The 14569-nt window shown below is 38.1% G+C and overlaps 1 protein-coding gene across 1 annotated transcript in view; it reads right to left on the bottom strand.

Annotated features, from left to right (window-relative positions):
• Positions 1-7507: 7507 nt before the first annotated feature.
• Positions 7508-14569, bottom strand: part of Pstpip2 (proline-serine-threonine phosphatase interacting protein 2) — a 55260-nt gene continuing 48198 nt past the window's right edge. The window contains exons 10-14 of the mRNA XM_010616585.1: positions 12007-12105; positions 10887-10983; positions 10311-10392; positions 8857-8894; positions 7508-7565 (exon numbers count right to left, since the gene is read on the bottom strand). Of these exons, the coding sequence (XP_010614887.1) occupies positions 7516-7565; positions 8857-8894; positions 10311-10392; positions 10887-10983; positions 12007-12105 (366 nt within the window). The 3' untranslated portion in view covers positions 7508-7515. The remainder of the gene's footprint in view (positions 7566-8856; positions 8895-10310; positions 10393-10886; positions 10984-12006; positions 12106-14569) is intronic.

The following is a 14569-nucleotide window of genomic DNA, read 5'->3' as shown; positions in this document are numbered from 1 at the left end:
AGTGGTGATAGGGGAGGATCTGAAGGATTGCTAAAGGGGAGGAAGAGTGGGAGAGGAGTGGGTGTGGGGAACAGAAAGTCCTTGGCTATTGACAAGCTATCTTTGGTCTGAAGCAATGTTTCCAAAATTTAGGCATTTTCTGTAATTTCAGTGTGAGGTATGGAGTCTTCCAAAACTTGTAGGATCTTCCTTGGTCCTCCAGCCTTGCATATAATCTCTTTCACTTCTTCTATCTCTTTATTTCCTCCCGACCCCCCCCCACTTTTGTACTAGGGATCAAACTCAGGACCTTGTGCTTGTGAGGCAGGCAGTGGCACCACTGAGCTAAATCCCCAGCCTCGCCCCTTTTAAATGTACTACTTTAGCCAAGGTGACATACTTGTGCTACTTAGTTGTTCTTAAGTACCAAAGAACTGGTGTCTGGGCCCAGTAGGCAGAAACTTCTCATCCCAAATAAATTGAAATGGTAGGATCTTGCAACAGATACAAAACCCAAAAGCCAGCTAAAACTTGAAGACACCTCTGAGAAGCAGTCATTTCCTAAGGTTTCTGAATACTGGCAAAAAGCTACTCACCATAAGCAATTTGCAAGCATCAACCCAGTAATTAAACTTTAAAAAAATAAAAAATGAGAAGAAACTTAAACAAGTTACAACCCTCCCCCTGAGATTTTCAGCTCACCAAAGGTAAACCCAGGGGGCAATGAGGTGGAAAAATCCAAAAGCCACCCACCTGGAATTTCTGAAATGGTAACAGTGGAAGTAACAAAGCAGACTGAGCTTCTACAAAAAGTAAAAGCAGAAATAATTATTTCTCAGACAATTACAGACATGGTGATCACAATGAAAGACATGCCTAGTAACTAGAGCACATATATATATTTTTTAAAAAAATAGATGAGCTCAGGAAAATCACAAATGCACGCACACACACACACACACACACACGCACACACACACACACACAGCAGCGGGCAACTATCTCTAGGCTGCCTCATATCTACTGCATACATATCACCTAGGAGCAGATAGATGCCCCATTACAACGGTGGAATTGCCTCTTAATGGTGCAGCAGCTCAAGAATAATAATTATGTGGAGTTGGCATACTGGCCCAGATGAGATATTATGTGGTGTTTACATGGCCACAATATTCCAGTAGGTAGATTGAAATATTGGGTATAATTCCAACAGGTAGACAACACAGGTCTGGGAAACAGGAGGTGAGTGGCCTCTGTCACTATGATTCTCACTGACCTACTAGGGGAATTTGTGTTTCCCATCCTTTCAACTTCAGGCTCTGCTGGATTCCAGTTCCTGGCTCAAAGAGTTTTGCAGGAAATATAACTACCAGGGACATAAAGAAAGGTCCCACTAAAACTGATCAACACCTGGTCATCTAGGATTCCTCTAGCCACTAGATTAGCAAGAAAGGAGTTACTATCACTGCAGTACTAAGTGATTATCATGAGTCAGAAGGGGCAAGGATGAGGTAGGGAGGAATACGTGTGGAGCCTGGGAAATTTTCTGGGGTATATCTTTATATTGCTGTGTCTGGTGATAAACATAAATTGGCAATTTCAGCAAACAAAGTCCGACAAGAGCTTGATAACTAGACCCTACAGGGTTGATCTTTGGGGACAAGAGATCTTGTTATCAAACAACCCAGATAAGCAGAACAACAAACCAAGTATAACAGAAATCTATAATGTATGTGCAGTTTATTTTATTTGTTTTGTTTAGGATACCTATTTATTCATGAATTCATTCAGTATGGTGTACATGATGTTCCAATATAGAATATGAAATCAGCTTGGGCTACCATAACAAAATACCACAGACTGAGTGTCCTAAACACAAAAATTCATTCTTCTGATATTCTGGAGGCTGGAAACCCAAGAGGAAGTAGATTAATGTGCCAGTAGTACTAGTTTCTCCTTAGGCCTCTCCTTTTGGCTTGCAGATGGCAGATGGCCACTGCACATTTATCATTTATGGATTTAGGACTATCTGCAGCAACAGGACTATAGCTTGTACTATTAAACTTTCTCCCTCCCCGCAACTCTCGTTTGGACTTGAAAGGGACAGGATAGAATCGAATTAATGCGGGCACAGATGGATCTGAGCCACGCAGGGCCAAGACACATGAACCTTCTGTACCTGGCATTTCTGCAAGCACCCAACCAACTTCCACCTGTCCCTGTCCTGGCCTAAGCACCCTCTCAGACTTCTAGAACCCACTCTTTGACCAAAAGTGCCAGGAAAGTAACACCTCCCAGGAGCAGCCTTCAACCCCCAACTGATTGGAATCCCAGTGGGACTGGGCTCCAGTTGTCCACCAGGTAACTGGCTTGATAATGTATACTTTGTGCTGTCCTTACTATCTCTTTCTCACTTCTTCACTCCCATATTGGTGCTATCTGGGATCACTCCTGTAAGGACCAGCAGCCATGCCCTACAGATGCACATACTTCCTTTTACACAGTGCCTTGACTGTTCTGTGACTCAGGAAACTACAGGTTTTTCCCAGCAAGCTTGAGCCCAAGCCAGAGCCTGAAGCATGCCCAGATGCTCATAAATATGTTTACTGAATAAACTGACCCCAGCCCTGTGACAGAATTCCTTAAACCTGAATGTAAACTCTATAGCCCATAACTCCCTCACTGTGCACAGACCTAGATCAAACATCCTACTAACTGCAGTACACTTAAGTTCCCCTAAAAATGCTGTATGTTATATACATATCTCAGTGAAGTAACACTGAATTTGATACATGACCTCCCTGACCAGCAGTTTGTTTTTCTAGTCTAATAACTGCAAATATGACAAGGGTGGAGGTCACATAAAGCTTTGAAGAGAAAACTTTATTTTACTTCATATCAAACTGACAGAGCAATAAAAATATTATTTCCCACTTATGAAACACTCTTACATCAATTACACTCACTGATAGAAAAGGGAAATCCCTGAGGAATTACCAACAATAAATAATATATTTTAAAATAGACCATTGTGAGTGTATAAGAAAATTTCCTGAGCCCATTCAGTTAGAGGAAGTCAATGGCCCTTTGCAAACTTGAATTTCTCAAAAGGATATACAATTGATGCAAGTTTCCTTCATGAGAAGCTGCCACATTCAGCAGCACTTCATATTAGAGGAGGGGAAAAAAATCAATCTTCTTTTAACCAATGTATCCATAGTTCTGAGAAAGCTATTACACCAAGCAGGAAAGGGAAAATACTTGCTTTTTTTTGTAGTCACATAGAGCACAACATAACAAATAAATAGCACTGCTATTTTATCTTGTCATTCATTCAAATGTATATAGTTCTCAGTGTGCAAATGTTGTACAAAAGGTAATAACCTCTCCCTGCTGTTTGTGAGTAACAAAGCAAGACCCAAATATTTGCAGAAGAGTTAGATTCCAGGGTCTAACAAACAAAAGATTCTCAGTGAAGATCCAGGACTGAAGACTGTCTTTGGAACTCTGAAATTCTCTTGAGGGGCACTGAAAATACCATATTTCATTGATTTTAGGATGTTTTTATCACTTTATTATCTCAGATTCAAGTAGGCTTGGCCACGAATGTTACCTGTTTCAAATTAACTGACAACTCTCCTATCTACCTTCTTAGTAGTACATAATATAATGATATATTTTATAATCTATGGCTTCTTAGATTAAATATGCTGCTCTGTAGCTCAGTATACAATGATTCATATAAAAATAAATCTAACATTTAAATCCTGGTAATTTTCTCAATTAAAAAATGCTCACAAAATTAGGCATTTTAAATTTTAGCATGAGAATCGCAGCTTCATGAGTTAGGAGAATGGTGATACAAAATGAGCTTATGCTCTAGATCCATTTCTGCTGCTAATCAGCTGGCACAACTTTAAGAAAATTGATTTTAAACTTCTGGGCCTCATTTCTTCACCTATAAAATGAGAAAGTGCAATCAAATGGCTTCTAAGCCTTCCAGCTGAAAGGAAGGTAATTTTAAATCTTGCACCATATGACATTGTGTCACTGTGGAAATTCCATCACCATGCTGCCCAAAGCAAAGGAAATTCTTCTACAGCTGATGACTTGACTCCTCTCCAGCCACACTGCCCCCTCCTCAAAGAGCCAACACTTGAATCCAGAGATGGCCCTATTTCCCAAGTAGGAAACACAATTCCTTCACAACCTTAGTAGCTGACTGGGAAAGAATAATTCTTCAATCTGGAGCAATTTGTAAACATCATCAAAAAACTGCAGAAGTCTACTAGCTTAAGTTGAACTAAATGTCTACTATAAATTTAAAATATCAAGAAATTACAGCAGGGGTTCACTTCAAAGTCTTCTTGATCAACAAAATTTGACTACAGATTCTGCTGCTCTGCATGCCTCGTTCCATCCCATAGAAGCAATAGCTTGAGAAAGATTTCTTTTCTGAAAGAAAATAAGAAGTGTTATGTGAATAACCTATTCATGGCATCACCTGCTTCTACCTTGAGAGTGTATTAACAAGCTTAAGTGTACACAGCCAAGGAAAACAAATGGTAAGGAATTGATACTCCAAGGGATGGAATACAATCATAACAGCAATGCTTTATGATAAATAATTTATGTATTTATATTTTGTGTGCATTTTTAAATTTAAAAATTATCATCTTTCCCTAAACATGTTAGAATTTAGAACAGGAATAGAAGCAAAAATCAACAATTGCAGAACAAATAAAAAATTCCTAAATTATTCTGTTTAAATTTCAATTCCAAAGCTTCACTCAAACTATTTTAAATATTATAATAAGATGTTATCAACTAATCAAAAGTTCCTTCTTTTTGTTTTCTGAAACTCAGATAATTTTACATGTATATGTGAGCTCCTACTAATTGAGTGGGCATGGATATTACTATTATACAACTTAAGAAAAACAACTCAAGTAACTATGTAGGGATCAGCATCTTCATAAGGTATGATCAAAAATAACTGTCGAAGGGCTGGGGATTTAGCTCAGTGGTTCCACCACCTGCCTCACAAACACAAGGACCCGAGTTCCATCCCCAGTACTAAAAAAAAAAAAAAAATCTGTCAAATGCCATCCAACAAAAAGGCAGACTTGTAAAAACATTACAGTGTATAGTTATCTACCTTATTTACCAGATCTGGGACCATGAGAATTCTGGCTCTTCTCCAAAGTCAAAATGACCATGAAAGGTAAATATTTGATTTGATTTAGAACATTGAGGCAGTCAGGACAGCACAACTAAAGACACTCAAGAAAAAAGGAATTCCAAGCCAGGAGTGGTAGTGCACATCTATAATCCCAGCACTCTGGAAGCTAAGGCAGGAGGATCTTCATGAGTTCAAGGCTAGTCTGAACTAAACAGTAAGACCCTGTCTCAAGAGACCAAACCAAAAAAGGGAGGAAGGGAGGAAGGAAGAAAGGGAGGGAGGGAAGAAAGGACTTGCAGAACTTCTTCAGAAAGTGGCAAGAATGATGAAATGGATGTGTCTGAAACAAGGAGGAGTACCCTGATGGGGATTAATGACAATGTATCTTTTACTGTAATTAATTTGCTTAATTTAAACATGTACTGTATTTTCCTATGTCATCATGTATGCTTTACCCAAACAGGTTAATGCAGGAAAGAGGTAAAAATATAAAAAGAAACCCTTGGCACTCCCAATTCCCTGCCACACAAGCCATCCCCGAGAGCAGGTTTTGCTTTGAATATGAAGTCATGGTTCTATTTATGGTATTTTTGCTCTGCCTTTCATCAGGGGTTTGCACCTGTGAGAAAGAGGGAGGTTTATGAATGAAGAAAAAATGATAAGTGGTTGTAAAAACTACAATTTATTTGTGGGTCAGAAAATTGTATCTAGTTAAGAAATGAAATATTGTGTCTTCAATTTCCATATTTCTATAACAATTCTACTTAAATATTAAATATATTTCCTAAGCAATTTTAAAACATATATTTAAATATAAATAGAAGCTAGCTAAGTATTTCTACCTGATTAAGACAATTTGGTTTCTGTTCTATATAGCTTATTATCTATATGCACAAAATAGGCATTTTATTTTGTTTTGCAGTGCTGGGGATGAACCTAACTAAGGCTTTTGTATAAATTACATCCCCAACCTCTTTTTGTTTTTTTTTTGAGACAGTCTTGTTAAGTTGCCTAGGCTGGGCTCAAATGTGTGATCCTCCTACCTCAGCTCCCACAATGCTCAGATTATAGGCATGTACCACCACACCCCACACAAAGTAGATTTTTCAAAGGATGAAAGCAACATTCCATGGGCCACCTTCCAAGTATTTTTCATTGGATAAAACACTGTAGGAAATCGCCATAGGTTAAACCTGTTTTGTTTCATAACTGATAGTAAATATTACCAATACCAAGCCAGGAAGGGTGAGAGAGAAGCTGTTCCAGTTCTCTTATGACTTCCTGTACCTAGCCCACCCACTTCTGGTCATTTCCAGGAACACACAAAGTCTGGGAAATGGAAATGGATCAGTTCTTCAAAACAGTTTTTACTCAAAGAAGTAGAACATTCTTATTGTGGACAAATTAGAAAACAAGATAACCAAAAAGAAATGTTACCTGTTTAAGAACACATCCTTTCAGATTTTTCTCTTTGTTCTTATACAGCTATATGGTTTTACTCCAGGATATACCTGTTTGGGTTTTTTTTTTTTTTTCCTTTCTTATTTTTTTCCATTAAGTTATTTGGTACATTTAAGATAAAAAATACAGTTAAATAAGAACCAAGATACATCATATAAAGGTGCAAGATCCTGATGATGAATGTAACTGTAGGGTTTCTTTTTTTTTAATTTAAGTATCATATACTTTATAAGGAGTTTCATTTAATATTGCTATTTTGGCTTCTGAGGCCTTCCTTCACGGTTGACAAGACCGCTTTTGACTTGGGGCATGTTCCAAGCACCTGAGGGCCAAGAGAATCAGCTGCTATGTGGGTCATCTTTGCAGCTGTGGTGGTTTAGTAGTGCTCAGTTCTCCTCAGAGAATCCTTGTGGTTTACTAGTTTGTAGTAGTGATAATCTGGTGCAGGGTGACCCTCATGGTTCTGTGATGTTTGGTGAGTGTTACATCTACATTGTTTTCACAACTTCTTTTTACTTGACTTCCCGCTTTTAGGAGAAGGAGGGGGTTCTCTAAAGATTAAATGACTTCAACAGTGGAGCTCTTGTGTGTTTTGCTTGTGATCATGCCTAAATGTAAATTCCTAATAGCTGCAAAAAGTTTAACAAGAGCAAAGTCATAAGATAGTTAATGAAAGGGAAATGCCCTCATTCAAATATGTATAGAGTGGTTTCCCATCAGCTTCCAGAGAGGCCAGCCTGCAGGGACACCACCCCCAACCAGTGTGCAACCCTGATACAAGGGCTGGCTCCTTCGTGGCAGTGACATAAAGAAGCTTCCATGTCTTCAGAAACACAGTCGCCAGTCAAAGTTCAACTTGATTGTGTGAAGGTTAAAGGTTCTTACCTCTGGTATTACTGATAGAGTAAACTGTAGTCAGAAACCAAAGAATAATCAGGGTCATCTGCAAAGAGAAAAACACAGAACAAGTTTAGACTCATACTTTTTTTGTAATAAGATCTTAGCTCATCTTAGCTCTCCTCAAGCTAAGGCATTTCACTTAAAGATTGGGTAACTGCTCTTTCAAAAGGAGAAAATATATCTGACAACAAAACCTATAACTGGTAGTCATGGCTACAAACTGAAGAACATTCTGGAAATCACTATTATGACTTTGCCATTTTTCATCCATGCCCAGATATTAGTATTCACACTAAAGTCATCTTCAAAACTGGACAAAAATTAAGCCCTGCATTATCAAGTGGTAATAAGGTAACAAGAAATAACATAAATTATCACAGTATTCAAAGTTAATATTTAAGCCACTAAATTTTCTATCAGTCATTAAATTTTTACTGAGCTGCCAAATGTAGCATAAGATGTCCTCTTCTCTCATTCCTTTGAAGGTAGATAGGTGAGCCTTTTTTCTGCTAAGAGTAAGTATTTTTTGAGACCTACCCTGTTAGGTGTTGAAAGTGATACGAGAAAAGATGAAGTGCCCGCCCTCAAGGATCTTGTAATTATCAAAGAAATAAGGGTAACGGAAGATGTTAAGGTGTGTGGTCTCTCCCAGAGGTGTCAGAGGAGTTGAGGAGAGACAGATAGAGATAGAGAGAGAAGAAGCAATGTGATTATTGAAAGGTCCCCCATAGGGGAACAAATATATAATATTAAATATATAATATTAAATTCATATTTCTGTATATCTTTACCATCTATAAATTATATGTTTGTGTAATCCAAAGAGAACTTTATCTCAGTTCTGCTGTACTCCTGGTCCAAGTTAAAATAATCTTTGTTAAAACTGTCTTATAGTAAGTTTCTTTTGATACTTTAGCAGCTGAATTCTCTTGGATAAGCTATAAAATAGACCAATTATCAAATTTGACTCTGACACACTATATATAGTAAAATTCGAATATAGGTTTATTCTCTTTGGAATTTGATTCAATTTAATCATTTTATTCCCCTTATTTCAAAATTCTAGCTATCCAATCCTAAAGAAAATCTGACATAAGAACTTCAGACTTTTTTTTGTTTTGTTTTTTTGGTACCGGGGATCAAACTTGGGACCTGTGCTTTGGAGGCAGATGGCAGAACCATTGAGCTAAATCCCCAGCCCAAATAAATTTCTTTTTTTCTTTCTTTCTTTTTTGGTACTGGGGATCAAGCTCAGGACCTTGCATTTGCCAGGCAGGCAGTGGCACCACTGAGCTACATCCCCAGCCCTCAAAAGGCTTTTCTTGATGGCATACCTGATGGAAAACTTTTAGGAACTGGGAGAGGTCCTCTCCTATAAGAAATGAAAACCAAAGTATTTCAGATATCTTGTTATTTTTATAATATTCTACTTCATGCTACAAGCATATTGTATTCCAAGGAGCTACTTTAATCAGCTTATGTTTCTGCATTGGAGAGTCAAGAAAGCTCAGAAGTAAATGAGCTATATATCTCTGACCTACTGAAATCCAAGGTGCCGACAGATATGGGACACTATGCATAGTGGTCAGGAGCACAGAGCTCTAACTCTGCAACCCAGGCTGGAAGGATTAAAATCTAGCTGTGTGAGCAAGATTTACTGGTCTCCTTGTGCAACAGTATCTTCTATGTAGAACAGAAAATACAAACAGCGCCTACTTTATTATGAAAATTAAATCAGCTAATTTGTATTACATGTTTTGAGCAGTGACTAATTCAATTCTTAACTATTGATAAGGAGCATGCAATCCCTCCCAAACATGTCCCATCTTTCTTGAAACTAGTTGGAAAATTAAACAATTTAGTCTTCCAACTAAGTTTCTCTCCCCTCAGGACTGTTTACATGAGGGACAGCACATTTTCCTTATAAAGGGCCCAACAGTAAATAATTTAGGTTTTGCTGACCATACACCCCCTCTGTTGCAATGCTACTCAGTTCTCAAGGGAAAGCAACCACAGAAAAAACAAAATCTACTAAGGGTATTGTGTTCTCATAAAACTCTATATGAACACTGAAATTTGAATTGCATATAATTTTCACATATCATTAAATAGTATCCTTTTGATTTTCTACAGCCATTTAAAAATGTAAAAATTTTTCTTAATTAGGCTCTACAAAAACAAGTAAATCAGATTTGTTGCACAGGGTACCATAGTTTGCTGATTCTTGCTTTCTACAGGCTATAAGAAAGGTATAAGATTCATAAACAAGTAATGAATGATAACGTTCAAGCATGACATAATCTTCCTTGAACTATGACTCATAAAATTCATTTAATGTTTGTCCTAAAAGTGCTATGTCCAAAAAGCTAGCAGTGTTGCTAAGCAAAGGCAGTGTTGTATATGTTTAAACTTTAACGTCTTACAAATGATAAATATGTATAATTTTATCTGTCAATTTAAAACAAACTTTAAAAATACAATATATCTCAGAATATTTTTTTTCTTTTTATTCCCCCAACACCAGAAATCGAACCCAGGGCCTTCACACTGAGCTATATCCCCAGCACTTTTTGCTTATTTATTTTTTTAAATTTTAAGAGAGGGTCTCACTGAGTCACTAAATTGCTCAGACTTGGCTCAAGCTTGTAATGCTCCTGCCTCAGCCTCTCAGAGTTCTAGGATTATAGCCATGCACCACTACACAGGACTGTCTTAAAACATTAATAATAAAATAGCTAATTTAAAGGGTTTTTTTTTTTTTTTCATGTGAAAGGCAGACTGCTATTACCTTGCTAAATTAGCTCCTATAGCCTTTCCTGGTGCGGCTGCATTCCGGTTGGGAGAGTAGAAATTCTCATACAGAATTGGTGCTAAAAGGAGCATCGAGAAAAAAAACAGTAAGAAGCATGTGTTATCTTTTAGTTCCAGAATATCCCCCAAGGTCCATGTGCTGGAGGCCTGGTTCCCAGCTTGGCACTATTGAGAGGTGGCAGAACCTTTAAGAGCCGGGCCCTAGTGGGAGGTCTTCAGGTCACTGTGAGGAGAGTGTGAGAACCTGGTCTCTTCCTCCTTAGCTTTCACATTCTGGCCATGAGATGAATGATTTGCTTTGCCATACCCACACCATCATGACATGCACCCTCACCACAGGCCCATAAGCAAAGGGGCCAATCCACTATGGGCTGAAAACTCAAAACCATAAGTTAAAATAAATCTTTTCTCTTATTGGCTGATTTATCCGAGGTATCTGTTACAATAACAGAAAGCTAACAGAGCAAGTGTCTTATGTCCTCAGTAACATTGGACAAAAAAGACAAACAGAATTGTTTACATATAGCCCTGCCCACCCTGCCACCCCATTCACCTGGTGGAATCTGGCCAGTTTTGCGTTGATTCACAAAGAACTCAATGTCCTTCTCAATGCTGCACATTTCTAAACTCTTACGGACTTGTTCATACATCTAACAAAAAGAAAATAAATAATTAAGTAAAGGTATGTTGATGATAATTGTGACATGGTTCTTTAGAAATGGAAGTGTTGAATGGCTCTTTTCCAAATTTTGTTGTATTGAAAAGAAAAAAAAATTCCCAAGCCCCTGATTCATATAAAGGCTTTGCTCTGGTACATTTGTGCTATTAAATTGTTTAAAAGATTCTAGAAAATGTATTTTTTGTGGCAATTAAAGATTTTGCTGAAAAAAAGGTAAAAAAAAAACCCAAAAACTGATGAAGGGCTGGGGATTTAGCTCAGTGGTGCCTCTAAAGCACAAGGTTCTAAGTTGAACCCCCAGGACGGCAAAAACAAAAACAAAACCAATGGAACCAAAAACTAGATACCAAATCCCATGACACAAGATCAACATCACATACAACTACAAAGACAATTCCTTAACTTGAAAAATAACATTCTCCCATTCATTTCTATGAGTAAATTTAATCATTCTTCTAAATGGAATGTTCCATCGAGGTGACAGTGGCTCTATCTCTTAGCAGTGAAGCTTGTGATGATTTAAGATCTGGGGCCCCAGTTGCTATTGCTTTGCTTCATCCTGGATAATGGCCCTGGGAATGCTGTGGGAGAGAACTTTAAGCCCTGGAGAAGCCATTACCCTACACAGAGGTCAGGATGCTAGTAATGGGTGATGGCCTGAGTGATCCTATCCCAGACTGGAAATGGGATTTGCATTCATGCCATGACATCTCTATCTTCCAAACATTAATCCGTGTTTGGGATCCCTTCTCTGTTTTCCTGCCCTAACTCTGAATTTGTTAATTATTTCTAATTATGGTAGTAAAATGGACCAGGAGTCGGGCAGATGGCATGTTTATATCACATCACCGTGTGGCCTTGAACAAGTCACTTTACCTCTCTGGACCTCAAATGAAAGCAGTGGAGTAGGATGAACAAGGAAGTGTTTACAGTTCTTTCCCTCTAACAAATCAAACATGCAGAGCCACAGCCGTTGTAGATGGCTCTGACTTACGTCATCGCTGGTGACACATTGTTGTGACAGCTGATTCAAATGTAACCACAGTGCATTCCGTAAGAAGTTTATTCGTTCACATTCTTGGGCTTCAAACACCTGCAGAAAAAAAGATCTCTAAGTGCCTACATATACAGAGCAAAGGAGCATTCATTTAGATTTCTGTCACTTAAACAGTGTGGTCTCAATTATCTGTAAGCTTACTGTCCCATTTATAGGATATTTTCTATCACCACCATCGAAGAATCTCAGAAACTCTTACGGAAGACAAATAGCGCAAATGGATTATTGTGGTTTATGTCCAGATGTTCCCCAGACCTTCACGCACTCATAAGTGGGGCTTTTGGAAGCAGATTAGATTACGGGGGCATTACAGTTGACTTGTTTTTAGGAGGTGGGGGTCTAGTCCAAAAAGGTAGGTCACTGAGGGCATGACCTAGAAGGGCATCTCCCCCTTCTGGGCTACTCCCTTCACCTCCTGCTCCCTGTTCACCATGCGGTGAGCAGCTTCCCACTGCCATGCCTTTCATTACACATTATGCCTTCCTGCCTTGGATCCAGTTGGCCATGAACTTAAGGGTGAATCCAAATAAATTTCTCCTTGTTAGTCATGGGTGTCGGGTAGTTTGTCCCAGCAATGAGGAAAGTGACTAAGTCATGGATTCTAAAATCATATTAACACAAACAGGATTAGCTAAAGTCCTAAAGGTAAGAAGCAAAGATGACCCCAGAGGCCAACATTCTAACCTGAATTCCAGTGGACAGTTCTAACTGCCTGGGCTTCTCCACTTAGAGAAACCTGTCAGAGCTCTAGATGCAAAACACTGCTCCTCACACTCCGGGATGAATGTACTTGACTGAAAAGACGTCATCATTGTTGAAGCTGGTTAATGAGGAGGACATGTGGGCCCTTGCACTGGTCTTTAATCTTTGTGTATACCTACATTTTTCCTTAATAAAAAAGTCAAGAGAGAATGGTGGTGCATGCCTGTAATCCCAGCACTCGGGAGGGTGAGGCAGGAGCATCGCTGTGAGTTCAAGACCAGCCTGGGCTACATAATGAGTTCTAGATCACTCTCAACTACATATGAGACCCTGTCTCAAAAACAAAACAAAACAAAACAAAAAGTCCTAAAGTAATAAAAATAATCCAAATCCAAACTTAGTACAAGGAAGAAAATTCTAAAGATCAGAGCAGAAAATTGATGAAATTGAGATTTTAAAGATCAAAGAGCTGGTTCTATGAAAGATTAAACAAAATAGACAAACCCTTAGCCAAGAGTACAAAAATATGAAAGAAAAAATCCAAATCCACGCAATTAAAAATGAAAAAGGCAAAATCACAATGGATTCTACTGAAATCCAAAAGATCATCAGTAACTACTTTAAGAACCTGTACTCTAATAAAGTAGAAAATTCATAAGAAATTGATAAATTTCTAGTTACGTGTGAACTATCAATGCTGAACCAAGAAGATAAAAAATCCTGAATAATCCAGTATCAGTCAATGAAATTGTAAAAGTTAAAAAAAAAAAAAAAAAGGATACCAACTGAGAAAAGTCCAGGTCTCCACAGATTCACTACAAATTCTACAAGAACTTTAGGGAAGACTTAATGCCAATACTCCTCAAACTCTTTAATGAAATTAAAAAGGAAGCAGTACTCCCAAAGTCATTCCTGGAAGCAAGTATCATCCTGAAACCAAAACCAGAGAAAGATCCAACTGAAAAAGAGAATTACAGGCCAATCTTGTTAATGAACATCTATGGAAAAATCTACCTCAAAGAAATAGGCTTAGAGGTTCCGTTTTACCCAGCCATCCCTCTGCTGGGTATCTTTCCAAAAGAATTAAAAGAATCATAACATAGTGATATATGTGCACCTATGTTTATAGCGGCGTAATTTGTAAGAGCTAAAACTTGGAAACAGCTCATTTGCCCATCAATTAGAGACTAGATAAAGAAGATGTGCTTTTTCTATAAAATGGAATACTACTCAGCCATAAAGAATGAGACATTAGAGTCATTCGTAGGGAAATGGAAACATATTGAGATATACACTTAAGTGAAATAAATAAGTCACAAATGTATAAATATTGAATAGTTTCTCTAGTGTGAAATGGTACATAAGATCCTAATGGTATAATTGACAATGTGAAATAGGAAGAAAAGGGCTAAAGTTGTAGGGGAAGTGGGAAGGATATGGGAAAGGAAATAAGGGGAAAGAAAAAATATGAGAAAATTAAAAATTGGATAAAGTATTTGTAAATAGGGAAGGGAGGAGGGGGTGAAGGGATGGCAGGGGTAAGGGGAAAAAATGAGAACCAAGACCTGTCATGTAAAGGTACAAGATCCCAATGATGAATGTAAATGTACTGTATACCTAAAATGTACCAACAAACTCAATGAGGAAAAAAAAAAAGAAGATACTGGTAAGCCTGGTGTGGTGGCACAAGCCTGTAATCCCAGCACTTGGGAGGCTGAGGCAGGAGGATCGCTGTGAGTTCGACATAGTGAGTTCCAGGTCAATCTCAACTACACAGAGAGACCCTCTCTCAAAAAAA

This window comes from Fukomys damarensis, unplaced genomic scaffold (genome assembly GCF_012274545.1).
Source record: "Fukomys damarensis isolate Sample0158 unplaced genomic scaffold, DMR_v1.0_HiC HiC_scaffold_30, whole genome shotgun sequence".
In the NCBI taxonomy this organism is placed as follows: Eukaryota; Metazoa; Chordata; class Mammalia; order Rodentia; family Bathyergidae; genus Fukomys; species Fukomys damarensis.
This window is presented reverse-complemented; position numbering and strand designations above follow the sequence as displayed.